This window comes from Varroa destructor, unplaced genomic scaffold (assembly GCF_002443255.2).
Source record: "Varroa destructor unplaced genomic scaffold, Vdes_3.0 BEIS01000007.1, whole genome shotgun sequence".
In the NCBI taxonomy this organism is placed as follows: domain Eukaryota; kingdom Metazoa; phylum Arthropoda; class Arachnida; order Mesostigmata; family Varroidae; genus Varroa; species Varroa destructor.
This window is the reverse complement of record NW_019211460.1, coordinates 18,735,893-18,749,896: the sequence shown is the minus strand read 5'-3', so window position 1 is coordinate 18,749,896 and position 14,004 is coordinate 18,735,893. Positions and strand designations below refer to the sequence as shown.

Genomic DNA, 14,004 nt, shown 5'->3' with positions numbered 1-14,004 from the left:
TTTACTACCGTACAGAAAAAAAAACCTGTACCCGAGAGTACAATGTAAGGGCTTATTTTGAGCGACAGAATTATGTGGCTATGGACAGCTGAAGCTCCTTAGGAAGCCAATTTTTTTGCATCATGACACCTTGAGTTGTCAGGTGCCACTGCTAAAACCGGCTTGGCTGATGAAGGCTCATCCGTGCAAATATATGGCCTCGAAATCCTGTTCACCGTCGATAATATGTAACGCTTTATGACATGAGGAAAAGTCGTATTAAGTAGTCATAGGTGAAGTCTATTTTGATGCCACGTACTCTAGTCCCCCAGGATATAATTGCCCGATAGAATTTACACACAGTCTGCAAACTAACTTGTATAGGCATAACGAAAGGGATGGTATTCGTGAAAGCAAATAAGTTATTGCAGTGCAGTGGCGAAAACAAGGCAAAATGACGCGAGAAGTTAATATTTCAAAGTTCTCTGTTCGTTTGTTGCGTCGATGACCCACTTGTAGATTTTGATAAGTGTGGCATAGACGTGCGCTAGAGGGTTCAATAGTTCTGATTATTTGAAGATTAATCACGTTTAGCACTCATTCGTGTCTCTAGAATAAAAAAGAATCGTATGAGAGTCCCTTAACGCTGCTGATTTAAGCAGCTCCTTGTATAGAGGCGTCTAAATTCTGTTTGCTACTTACGGTACTCACGTAAGCTTAAAGAAAGGAAAAAGTCACCGTAAACGTTCGCGCATCTAGAAAAATCACAAAATATATTTGGTTTATTGTATATCTAAAGTTCGGCTGGCTATGAAGTGACAACTTCATCCATTGACAGTAAGGAAAGGAGAATGTACTAAATTTACTCCACGTCGTTTCTTTTCTACTATGGCCCATGTGGAAATCCGGTGGCGCTACCTTTAGGAAAGGCTTTAACCTTTCCTGCGCTAGTATAATAAATGGTAATAGCTTATAAGATCCGTTTTTCTTCGATATTTATTTGTCGATTTTCTTAGGACAGTGGAGACAGGTAGCCTAGCAAATTGATTGCTCACAATTCAGCGATTTCGGCAGCGGGAATTTAGCCGAGAAGGAATAGAGGTTGAGCTTTACGACACCGGGGTTAGACTGCAAGAAAGAAATTAGATAACGCAATTACCTTGCGACACTTAAAAAAGTTAGTGTAATGGTGATCGAAATCAGCCATTAATCCGCTTGCAGCCTTCAGCAAAAGAGATTAACACAGCAAACGTAAACCGAGGTCTTTTCTTTTCAATTCCTCTTCTAACAATCTTTAATTTTAATATATGACACTTATCGACTGACAAAAACGGTCGATAATAACTCACTCTCTTCTAAACTACTTATTTTTTTGACCAATTCAAAACCTGTTCGTGTATACTCATCGGTGTTTATGTCAAAACACATCATCGGTAAAATATTCGCATCGGCCATCAATAAATGAGTGGGTATGGGCTCCGGGCGAATCTTTATGGTGCTTTTATACAACTTTGCATTGCAGTTATTTTCCGCAGGCAAATGTATTGGTTAACGTGGTTTGAAACATCGTAGCAAACATTTAGGAAAAACTGTAATACTGGGAATGACGCAAGCATTATAGTATAAAGCTTCATTACATACCGTCAGTATCACATGTTTTGACCTCTTTTTTACGGCAAGTACAATGTTATCTTTCTAGATCTTTCTAGATCCATTGGTCAAGACCATCCTATTTCTTAGTAGAATATTGGGGTACGATTACCTATTAAGCAACTTTTCGCCCATTCTTGAAGTTCCTTAGTAATCCGCCTATTTTTCCGTATTGTCACATTTAGTTGCATGAAATTGATAACCTCCGTCCAAAATTCGAAATAACAAGCGTATATTTTAATAGGCAGACAGGCCAACACATATTGACAGGTCCTCAAATACTTTACCTTGTATTTGTAAGGGAGTTGTGTTTATACAATTTTTTCTGGTGATTTTTCTTGTCAATACCTCTGGTATAAGTCTACGGTCCAATTAAGCAAGGAGACTCCTCGGAACTGTACCGCTCAATATGCGGGATTTCCTGCCATTCGTTTCAGCAACTGTTAATGCGCCGAAGCATAGAGGCGTTTTCTGTATGTTATATTCAGTTTATGATATGTGAGTCTGGCAATAGCCTACACTAGTAGGTCCCGCAAAAAAGCTTACAAAAAAGAAAAAAAAAGGTTTCAATGGACGATTATACAATTAGCGACAGAAAGTCCATCATTTAGAGAACACGGGGACAGCAAAGTTACATACAACGATATTCGTATTCAAGACATGTGGTTCAACTTCGATCGGTGCTCGTCATGATCGATGTCTCATATAAGGGAATTCATTGTTAGGAAAAAGTCCACTGCATATGGCGACTAGCCAGTAGTACGATGTGCCCGATATGTTTAGATGTTTATTACATAAACATTCACATTATCTGAACTTCAGTACTGTCAGAGATTGTAGGTGATTTTAAAATTTCATTGATGTACATGCATAGGTAAATCTAACACAAATATCAATACCTCTGATTTTCGTTAGCCAACGGCGGTTCCGAACGTAAAATTCGAAGCGCCGTGAATATTAATCACAGCTGGCCGGATGATAAAGTGGTGGTAACGTATTTCCCACTTATAATAACAATAATTTACGTGCCCAACCGAGACTGGACGCACGTTTCACGCCAGGAAGGGCCACCAGCTATTTGAAATGTATCGATTAACGCTAGAGGTGACGCGCAGCGGACATGTTCGTGTTGCGCGCTTCTTCTCGCAGGTAAACTTCGATGTCAGCCATTTACCTTGTCGACGCCCTAATATTCCTGCAATGATCTGCTTATCTGGCCTATGCACTTCGTCCCGCCCATGAAGATTCCTTGACATGACATAGGCTAGATGTCGAAGTGTTGACGTGATGACCATCACTAACTGCACAGGAAAACTTTGGTATTTTTCATGTCGCACCTTTCTAATGTTCTATGCAAAAATAATAAATCTTCTTTGTTCTTTCTTTCTTTCTTTTCTTTCACCCTTCAGCCGAAGCTGTCAAACGTTGAAAAAATGGTTTGGCAAATTCCCTTGTTGTAAACCGTAAATCCATCTTTGGGTAAAATAAACGCGTAGTTATGTGGAAGACCAGAGACTCGAGGCTTCATTAAGAAACGATAGTAACTTGTCTTAAATGAATCAACTTGACACGCAGCAACTTGCCATGACTGTATGAATTCGGATGAGTACGTAGCTCCTTTAGTATATTCGTATCGCCGATCTGTCTACGAAGCTTTGCTTGCATTTACATGTAAACATCGTTATTTTTTTTATTTGTCATCCCTTTGTTGCCAGACCTAAACGGCAAGGTATCATCGGTGCTAATAAGGATAGCTCATTTACGTATTATAATCGTACCGCGCGCAGTTGCCCAGCAGCAGTATCCTGCAAGGACGGCTTTAGGCTCCGTAGTGCATTTCCTTCTAGCTATCTAAATGCTATGGGTGTCTACATATAGACGGCGTTTTGTTGAGCCTTAATTTTGCCCAAAAAAACTAAAACCAACCTTTTTCAGGAAGTCTAAATCATATCAATTATCTTATTGCATGTAAAATAGGCCAAACTTAACTTGGACGCGTATCGCTTTAACCCACGATTCGCCATTACGTGCCGCAAATACCTCGGTGATGGTTGTAAAGCCGTTATATGAGGGCCTCAAATGAAGCCCAGTTATGTTAATATCGTCGCGTTACTTAGACTGTGAAAAAAGTGGCATGTCGTACGTCCCATAATCCTCGCGATCTCTTAGTTGAAAAGCAGCTGTATCCTTTGCATGCTTTGTGACACAATTATAAAATCACATTCACATAAGCGTACGACTTTTGTGTATAGGCAAGACGCTTGATTTCAGTTTTAGCACCTGTGCGATCGAGAGCTTGGCGAATCAGTCGATCACCAAAAAGGGACAAAAATACCTTAACACAAGTTCCAGCGTCGACAAATCAAGATACTATTCAGGCAAACGATGAATGGTTTATGGAAGCTTCAACATTTGCCGCTCCTGTGAGGATGTCGCCTGATGCCAACATCAGCCAGCAGCTTCTCCTGTAGGACCATAGGGTAACAAAGCCGGACATTTTTCCGCTCTTCCTGAAGTCCATCGCTTCGAGGTAAAAGAGCAATCTGTAGGATACGCTCCTACTTTACTACTGCAGCTTCGTTCGGCACAGCCAAGGAAATGCTGCACACATGACACTGCCAGTGCACTCAGGCCCAAAACAGAGACAACTCCCTTAATGTTAGTTTAAAGTTAGTTTATTTATAAAAGTAAAAGTATGCTCCGTAAAAGGTGCACCTACTCTGGTAGATAGATCTCAAAGCTTCGAAAGAAGAAAACTGAGGCTAAGTACGAAACACAAACATTTGTTTTTGACATTGGCCGACGATTTAGAGTGCGGATAGGGCAATTTGTATCAATCATTGCAGGTCGACTCCGCGTGTAAGAGTTATTGACAGTTCGAAAGGAAGTTTGTATCGATTTTGATAATCTAGCTAACCTTCTGCTGTCAAAAAGTAAAATCTACAAAATAATTAATAATAGGGTTAGCGGTGAAAAATTTCAAAGCATGAAACTATAAGGCCTTCGTTTCAAGTCGTAAAAACTTCAGTATTATTATATCCAGTTACGAACTAGCAGTATTAATTATAGCCTGCTCGTACGGCGAATCGGGTTCAAGCCGTACCCAATTCTGTAATCGGCTCCGTAAACTATTGTAGTTATCCAACTGATGAAAAACAAGTAGAATTTCTATAACTTTTTCTTCGACATTTTGCGACGTTTAGGAACACGTGCAAAGAACGACTAAATGAAGGTATATGTATCATCGCTTTGGAAGAGACTACCTGCGGCGATCGGAAACGTCTTCGGAACGATGACGTTATTTACATGCGCATTCGTAAGCTTGTCAATAACAGCAGCAAGTATATGCAAAGAGGTAGTTGGATAGCGTATGTTTTTATCTGTTCTGGCTATCGTTAGGTGAAGAAAAGGACTAGCTCCAAAAATCTAACTAAGATAATGTTCGCTTAAGATTAGCGGGCTGCACCATAGGTGACCAACGAATAGTCCACCCTTCGAAGTTTTTACCAGTACAATATTTTAAATAGTATTTAGGACGATTAGTTCGTCAGATATGGAGTCGGCAGTAATGTTCGAATTACATTCCCAGTTCGCGTGTTACTTTTCTTCAGTTAAACAGAAAAGTCGAAGACTCTGTGATGGACTCGATTACACCTAATGAGGAAATAGTGGAAAAATGGCGTCAGATGAAATTTCTTTTTCTTTTTTTTATAATAAAAAGAAGTTTTACCTTGAAGACTTGTTTGATGTCTTGTTGAATTTATCCAGAAGCAAAACTCTCTTTGTTAATCAGGTTAGAGCTCGAATACGAAAAAGATCAGAGCTTTCTTAAACACAACACATTGCTATCTCAAGAGAAACAGAAAAAGCAACCTTTAGCGGATGGCGTCACTAAAACGTTAACCTTTTTTTTTTTCTAAAAAATCACCTAAAACATTAACTGGGTCGTTTTACTATTATCATCAGAAACCCTTACAGCTCAATTTCCTGTTGATATCATCGCGAGTTTAAGAAAATTAAGTGGAAATACAATTTAGTTAAAGGGGAATTCATTATGTTTTGAATACATGAAACAAATTTGTTTCCGAATTTAAACGTTTCTTGGTGATAGGAAATTGCCCCTTCCGCCCCCCACCCCCACCAGACTAAAAGCCTTCGAGCAGTCCAGTCCAGTCCATTAAACTAGCGGAGCGATGTAACGAGTTGGGTTTCGTTTATCGCGACGTCCTATTACCCACATCTCGATACTGATAAACTGAACAGGCAATTTCCCGTTTTTTCGAGTTAAAACTGATACGCATTTTCGTAACAACTACTTCCTCATTCTCCCGCTCGACCCATGTCGCGTCTCCGATCTAATGACTTGAATAGATAATGTCTACGAGTACTGCGCTTTCGGTTCTCGCATTTTGAAGGCGACCAGACCGATGGCAATTCTTTCGGCAATAACCTCTTGGCCATTTTGTTAGCATGCAATGGATAGACTGCAACTGATTCAGATAAGAGCTCGTTATTTCCGGCGCATGATATGTTCTAGGTCTGAGAGGTAAGAGGCGTGTGAAATTAAGTTTAGCCATGACCTCCAACCACTAGACAACTCACATCTAGAAAAAGTAAATGCGCTCGTTGTATTTTTAGGGAAACCTATAGAGACATAACACAGTATTAGACATTGTTATTTATTCCGCTATCAAAAAGAGCGTTACAGGAAGCCACGGATTAGAAATCAAGCGAAAATCATACTGAGTACATAGCTGTTTTCTAAGTTCTCCAAAACACACATGAGGTATCTGAGCCGTGAAGAAACACCCAATGACGGTTTTGTGTTTGACAATTGACGTACAGTCGAGGACCAATAGACAACATCAGGTAAGTAAGTTTGAGTAAAGGCGCACAAGTTACGTTTGTTAACGCCCAGAGAAAAAAAATACGATCCGAAAAACATGTATGCAGGCTGTTAGGAAATGACACGATTATAGGACACTAGCGCACCTTCAGACGGAAGTTTAGTTAGGAGTTGCCCGCCATGTATTTCCTATGAGAAACTATTTTTGTGAGGTGGTCCCTGGGACGTATTTAGTGCGGCATGGGTTTCATGGCTAGAAAACACATACGGTCGTGATCATTTGATTCTACTAATTTGAGTGTATGGAGGCATACCTATTTAGGCCACTAATTGAAATTTGCGAAACACGCTGTGTACATTCAGCCGGCATAAATAAACAGTTTCTATTGTGGTGGTTTTAGCTTACTTAAACTCGTTGTTGAGTCCTGTACCGTTATGTTACTATTGTAAGAGACATGAATATATATAATATTCCTGCAGCCTTTAAGCGTGCCCTTAAAGATTTTCGCCCATATTTGACATCTACGCTTCGACAGACTTGGACGTTTTTTATTTATTTTTTTTTTAACTCAGATAGTACGGAAGATTATATGCGTGAGATTCGTTGAACGATGAGTAAGACCCGGGGGTGGCCCGTTGAGGCAAAGTTAAAAAATAAGTCGCGTCAAACGGATTAGAGACGTGCTCTTAGGGCTTCGAGAGGGAACGCGGACGGATCAATAAATGGTTCCGATCGATGGACCGTCTGTAGGACATCTTGAAGTGAGCAATAATGGTGGTTTTTGAAATGAGTGGGCTAGGTTCCTCGAGAGTTCTTTTTTTACTCTTCCTTAGATTTGCAAAAACGTTAGGACTATATGGCCTATTGTATGGCCATATCAGGGGCACACATTTCTTCAACTGGTTTCAGCTAACGGCTCTGGCCACAGAAGGCAACTATCAGAATAGGATGGGCAGCTTATAAGGGAATGATATAAATGCTTTTTGCTTTCGAGCAAATATCGTTTGCTAAAATCTTGAAAGAATGTAGATGTAACAGCGATCGGAACAGTGTATATATTTAATATTCAAGATTACGCGCGGCAGTAAGACGAACCAACTTGGACGGCTAAGCCTCTGCCAAAGGTAGACCAGAGTCCGATGCTTCCAGCTCATCCAACGACACAAAAGTACGAGAGGTTAAAAGTATATCTCAGCTGACCCCACTGCAGTTCTAGCAAATACCGCTCACGCGGTTCGATAGATCAATTGAAGGACGTAAAGATGCGTACGTAGAATACCTGTTAAGATAACTTCCGACGTGCTACATCAAACAGTTACCGATTTATGCCGCGGTGGGTACGGTAGGAGCATGCCTGTCCGTACCTGGTGAATTCTCTTTGAACATTAATAAATATTTAGTGGAATAATTGCATATGTAAGGCACTACGATGGAGCACTGCATTTCAGCGCGGGTCACAAACCTCATAGCCAAATTCAAACTCTTCAAACCTCTTTACAAAGCCTACATATTAAACAAATACAGTAAAAGCATTCTGAGATCTCTTTTGTGATTTTCGATAAGCACAATTGATACTTTGTTAAAATATGAATTACTACCATCAATTGGTGTCACCCGTTTGAGAATTCGCTCTACCCAGGTAACCTCAGTACATTAGTTCATGCTACCTTAGCTCAATTCTCCTACGAGTTGTCCGTTTAATTAGCAAAATGGCTAAAGGTCAAACGATGCATCCATTGTTCATACGACAACAAAGTGTAGCAGCTGTTCGAAAATCGTCGATGAGTGCATTGGCCTGCTCATTGTCGTTTAAGGGCTAAGTTGTTCAATTTCGATTTTCAAGCGTTAATGTCAGTCTTACAGGAGCATAGGCAAGTCTCCGCGTTGGACTGGAGCGCGTAAGTTTAACGGGTATCAAACAGACGCAGTTAAATAGCTTTTAAGATACATATCAGACAAAACCAGCCAAATACCAGTATCTAGATGAATCAGGTCGCTTGAGTAAGTATACATGCCTACAACATGTTAATCCTCTATTGCTGGAATATACATGGGTAACCTTTTTCTAGAGAGGAAGAAAAAGCACACATCAGCACTTTTATGCCAGCCTTGCTTCTTTAAGGCTTCTCGCAAGCTACCGTAGAAAGGTTGTTTTAGTATCGCACCTAGGGCAAAAACGTATTCCTAATAGTGAACATGAGTCAGGTTCAGTACAATTGAATTATCTAAAAGAGAAACGCTATCTACCTAAAAAAATTATACACATGTATGTGTGAGCTCTAACAGTAGTTTTGGCTAAGTCAATATTATTTTGTCGGTGCGTTTAATTGCTTTTATCAGGTACAAGCCGTTTATGACTGTCGTTACGTGTTTTCCGACTAGTTAACTTAAACAAAGTTAAATCGATTCAGTAGATATACATAGCTTCTAGCCATCGGTAATAATTGCACTGAACTTTATTAGGAACTAGGAGATGTAGCTTTACCTTGTATTTAACTGAAAAAACTCTCTGAAAGCTTTATACATGGTTTGAGGGTCTGGAACTGGATTGCTTTAATAGGGCGTCCATTTCAGTGGCCCCACAAAAGAGTCGCACAAAAGGTTCAAGTGGGGCCGGTTAGAAGGGTGGTCTGGTCAAGGGAATCGATTCGAAATCAATATATGATGAACTACTGTAAAATTGCCTTATGGCCAAAATGGGTACAACGACTAATGGGAATCGTATACAAGCGTAAAGTCAACGCTATTGAGACACATTTACATTGCCATCGAATTTATCATCGCAGTTTATTTGTGGCAAATTACAGTCAAATGCTGACAAAATCGAAATTCTTATTCTTAGAGATTATAAAATCTGAATCAGAGGTCCACTAAGTTCAGTTAGAGCAAAAGCTGTTTTGAGTTCAAATAAAATGAGAACGTAGGACCTATAACATACCACTACGGGAACAGCGTAATTGATATCCGAACCAAATTTACTAGGTGCAATTATTGTCTCTTTGAATTCCGAACCGGGTGTACCAGGGGCCTGAAATGTAAATTGCACAAGGAAAAAGACTTGTTCTAGATCCGACGAAACCAGCCGATATTACTTTACCATCTGACCGTACAATCGGGCAAGCGAATCCGATAAAGTATAGCCGTATGTTCTAGCTTCGTTAGTTATTCAATCATTTGTTATTTTTATATATTCATATAATTAACAGGTATGAGGGCCGACTTCTTGCGTGGAAGGCTTTCGAAATATGTACGACTTGCCCTTCACTTTCTATGATACCCGATTTATAATCACGCGACCACAAGTCGCATTGTTCCTCCAGGAACTTACCTCATCCCTCAATAAATAACCTTCTTCATTTACGAATGATGAAATATTTTGTTTTACTGCAGATGCCTTAGCCGTTGTCCTGTAGTTTATTATGAGAATTACCCAACGTCTTTCAAGTATAGATGTTAGATATTTGCCATATTTTTCTTGTTAAGCTATAGAAAACAGTGATAACATAAAGAAATCACATGATTCAGTTTCGAACAGAAACAAAGTCCAATAGCTTCTGTATTAAAACTTTATTTTCCCCTATCAAATATATTCTTTGCTTACAAAAGCTACAGTAAAATGCCCCTTAGCAGTTCCAACCAGTTGATCGAACCAATCGATATACCATTTTTGTATTGGTTAGGTTAGGTATATATTGTTGCAATATTTTGTTGACGATCCAGTCTATATCCCTATCCATTCACGGACCCTTCATATGCCACAAGTTTTCACCATAGCTATATTATACTAGTTACTGTTTGCTTCTTAGGTATAGTCTACGTAACCAGGGTTCGGGCAAGCTTCTATTATAAGTTTCGCCTATCTGTGCTTCACAGGCCACAAACGTTGAACTCACCTGCAAATGGACATCTTTGCGCATCTAAAATTGCTATCACAGGCCACTTGGATGATATTACGGTAATGATTACTCTTTCCCTTCCTAATACGATTAGTTGCAATGGCGCTGTAATCTTTTCTTCTCTACACAACAAACCACATTTGTGTTTCCCACTGGTCGCTCATAGCTTTGGCACAACTTCTAAGGAATAGCGGGCTTTGAGGACAGCCGCGTGCTCGTCCGGCGATTACATCTCGAATGGTAGCGGTTGACTCCGTCGTGATACAGTTGTTGCTTCCTTGAAATGTCTAGCTGCTAGCCACTCTAGTAGCGCATCACCATGTTGGGTCAGATGTTTCGCGAAATCCCGCCGTTCGATTTCCGATGCCGCACACATTGGGACAGAGTTGATGAGGGATACAATTGGCTGAGAACAAGTTCGGCCCACGGCAAGCTGGCTCCTGCAATCCGCTGGTACTACAGTGAAATCCTCCTTACGCTGTTGGTTGAGTTGTCCCTCTCTTTTTTCTCTTTCTCTCTAACGAATGCAACTTCATCGAGTAGCACCACAGTAACATAAAGCAAAACGCAGGATGGCCCAGGGGACCGAGAGCTTTGTTTCTGGCGCCAGCCTGCCATACAGACAGCACCCCTGCCCGCCCGATCGATGTCGCGCCGACTGACTTGTCGTGAACCTCACGGGAACCAAGAAGCAGACGCCAAAAGCGGCCAGCCTCTTGAGAGAGGGGGGGTTTTGGCTACCAGTAAACTGCTACCATGAAAAGTTAGCTGTCTGGAGGAACTCCGGATCAGTCCACGCACGAGAATAGCGTCAAAGCTGTGCCACGCCTCGTATACCAAGCAGTAATCCAAGCTAAAACACCACTATTTCCTAGAGTCAAAATTTTAACACAGCAAATCCAAACATTAGCAGTTGTCGCGATGACCGTATACATTTATCGCTGATTAGGTCCAGTGCTCACCTTCCGCCCATTCCGTCTTCTCATGACTTCCCCCGCGGACCTGTCAATCCTTTAGGACCCCTAGAGCCTGCAACATACCGCAATCGCAATACGAGGTCAATTTGCCGCTAGCGCTTACTTGAAAGTTCTTGCTATTTGAATTTCCCTCCCTGCAGAGACCTGACAGATTAAGTGAGATTGACGCGTTAACGGTTAGCGCAAACTTGAATTTCGCTTCCGTTATGCAAGCGTAATAGATGGAAGATCTCAAGCGAAAAGAAAGAAAAAGATGGAAGGTACTCAAATCTGAATTTTGAAGCAACTAACACGAGTTCCCCTGACGCACCACCGACCGAATGTCGAAAAGAAGAAGAGAAATACAAAGCAAGGGCCTTGGCTGTAAATAATATCATTAGCACTTTGTCTGACAAGGCGCATATTACGGCAGCTAGTTAGCTTTGTAACTCTCAATCTTATCACGAACGTTTGGCCAGAGTTTACGAATGGTCAGCTTTTATTATATGGCAAATGGTTAAGACCTCTATGTATATTAGAATACATGTAGTCAGCAAAATCTCTGAATGATGAGTTTTGAACGGTGGAACCAGAAGTTCTCATGTCTATGTTTGATATTTTAGGTCACGACGCCTTACGAATGGGGCGAGTCAACTTAAATCGTAAGTCCTACCGGATGTGGTTTTGGATATCAAGTCCTCTTCAGATATGTTTATCGCGAAGGGTTTTTCTTCCTTTATCTTGGTAGAATATAAACTATATTAATGCGAACGTAAACATTCTATGTAGGCCTCGCCCTTGCGCGTGATAGCGATGTAAGCTCTAAGTTCTGTGCTAATGTAACCGCCAAATAGAAGTTCGGACATGTTTTCCGAGGAACCTTTCTGTAGACCTATTATCATTTGGTATTTGCTTTCCTGCTTGTATTTACGCGCCGGACAAAGCTTTTTAGTATGGTCATTTACAAATTGTCCTTGCCTGATAAACTGTAATATTTTTCTGCTATGTGCATGATAGATTTAACATAAATGGAGAGGTCCTGCAAAGCAAAATATTGTACGACATTACCTTTGTGCAAGGCGCATAGGTACGGAAATAGAGAACCTTATTGGCTCTTTTGTTAAAATCAAAAAGTAAAAAAATATACATTATACGTTTAAAAAGGTAAATGTAACGTCCTGTGAATTGTGATAGGCATGCTAAATTCTGGCGGCTTATAATCTGTATCTTTATATACTACTGTCTGTCTGTCGCTTTGTTTGTTTCTTTGCTCATCGAAGGTAAAAATCGACCCTTAGAGCGCTTGGACAAAGTTGGTTTTTGGCAAAGCGCTAGAATTTTGCTTCATATAGGGCTGTGCGTAGACTGGAGCCAATTGGATGAATACCTTTTTCTTGGAGGAATTTGGTTCTCCGTTCTAATTTTAATTTGGGAAAATTGACTGTTTTTTGCGATTTTGCTTTTTTAAGCGGTTTTTTTTTTCAAATCTGCTATGTCTATGACAGATGGGTTCTATTGTGGTGGGGCTTTTATAACAAAAAGCTTTCATTTGCAAAATCGTAGCCGAATGTTTACATGGAGGTCAATGTAGAATGGGTCATTCCTAACGCCAGTCGAAAGCCCTCAGTGAAATACTACACATGTCCCAATACCAGATCCTAGTAAAACATACTTTAAAAAGCAAAAACTTAACCACAGCATTCTACGTGAAGGGTTTTTTTTTTCGTGAGATCGATCGATAGATAGATTTCGACAGGCTAAATAAAAATGCAATGCATAATCCCACACCTTAAACATGTCAGCGTGAAAGTGCTCGAAAGCCAATGGGGCAAAAATGCGTTCCGAGCTATTCTCCAAGTGCTTTTCTAAGCGAACTTTTAGTGAGTGTCATCTAGAAAGTTGTAGCAGCTGATATGGCGAGCATTTTTGTTAACCAATTTTTTTTACAAGTATTTTCTAAAAGGTTTTCTGAGGGAAATATCGAAAACATTTTTTTACGCAATATACTACTTTGTCGAGTTCAGTCCTTTACACCATTTGACGAGCTGAGCAAGAATTAGATACCATTTTCTATAGCTAAAATTGATGCTTCAACGTGGAAAAGGCCAAAAACCGAATGGAGTGGCTTTTTCGCTGGTACACTACTGAGTTGAAAGAGACAATACATATTCACATCCCTAGATTTCGACGAGCTGAATAAACTTCTATACATATTATTATTATTTCTAAAATTGATATTTTTTAAGTAAAAATTGCGAAAGCTTTGTTGGTCGTATCGGTCTGCCTGTGTAACGATAGAATAAAAATGAGTTTCAAGCAGTTGTTTCAGTCGACTTATAATATATGTCGATTTGAAGCGGCAAATGCAGAGCTAATTTTTCCCTAATTCGATTTTTGAGAAAACTAATAAACTTTCAAAGAAACAAAACGAAGGATAAAAAATCTTAAATTTCTGTGACGTCTCAAAAATAGAATAAATGTGTAAGCCAAGCATATTAAGTAGTGGTGTCTCTATTCAATGTAATATATTAAAGTATTCATTATTCAAGAAAGTTTATAAATAAAAATAATAAGCTTTGGTGATGTCCTAGAAACAGAGTCAACCTTTATCTAAAAATGGCTTTTTATAAAAGAGAAATAGTTTATTTGCACAAATATAGTTAAAAAAAAGAAAAA

The 14,004-nt window shown here is 39.8% G+C and overlaps 1 protein-coding gene across 1 annotated transcript in view; it reads right to left on the bottom strand.

Annotated features, from left to right (window-relative positions):
* The window catches only part of LOC111254806 (uncharacterized), an 89,208-nt gene extending 77,764 nt beyond the window's left edge, over positions 1 to 11,444 (bottom strand). Inside the window, exons 1-2 of the mRNA XM_022816042.2 lie at positions 11,335 to 11,444; positions 10,370 to 11,243 (exon numbers count right to left, since the gene is read on the bottom strand). Coding sequence (XP_022671777.2) covers positions 10,370 to 10,383 — 14 coding nt within the window. The 5' untranslated portion in view covers positions 10,384 to 11,243; positions 11,335 to 11,444. The remainder of the gene's footprint in view (positions 1 to 10,369; positions 11,244 to 11,334) is intronic.
* Positions 11,445 to 14,004: the final 2,560 nt, after the last annotated feature.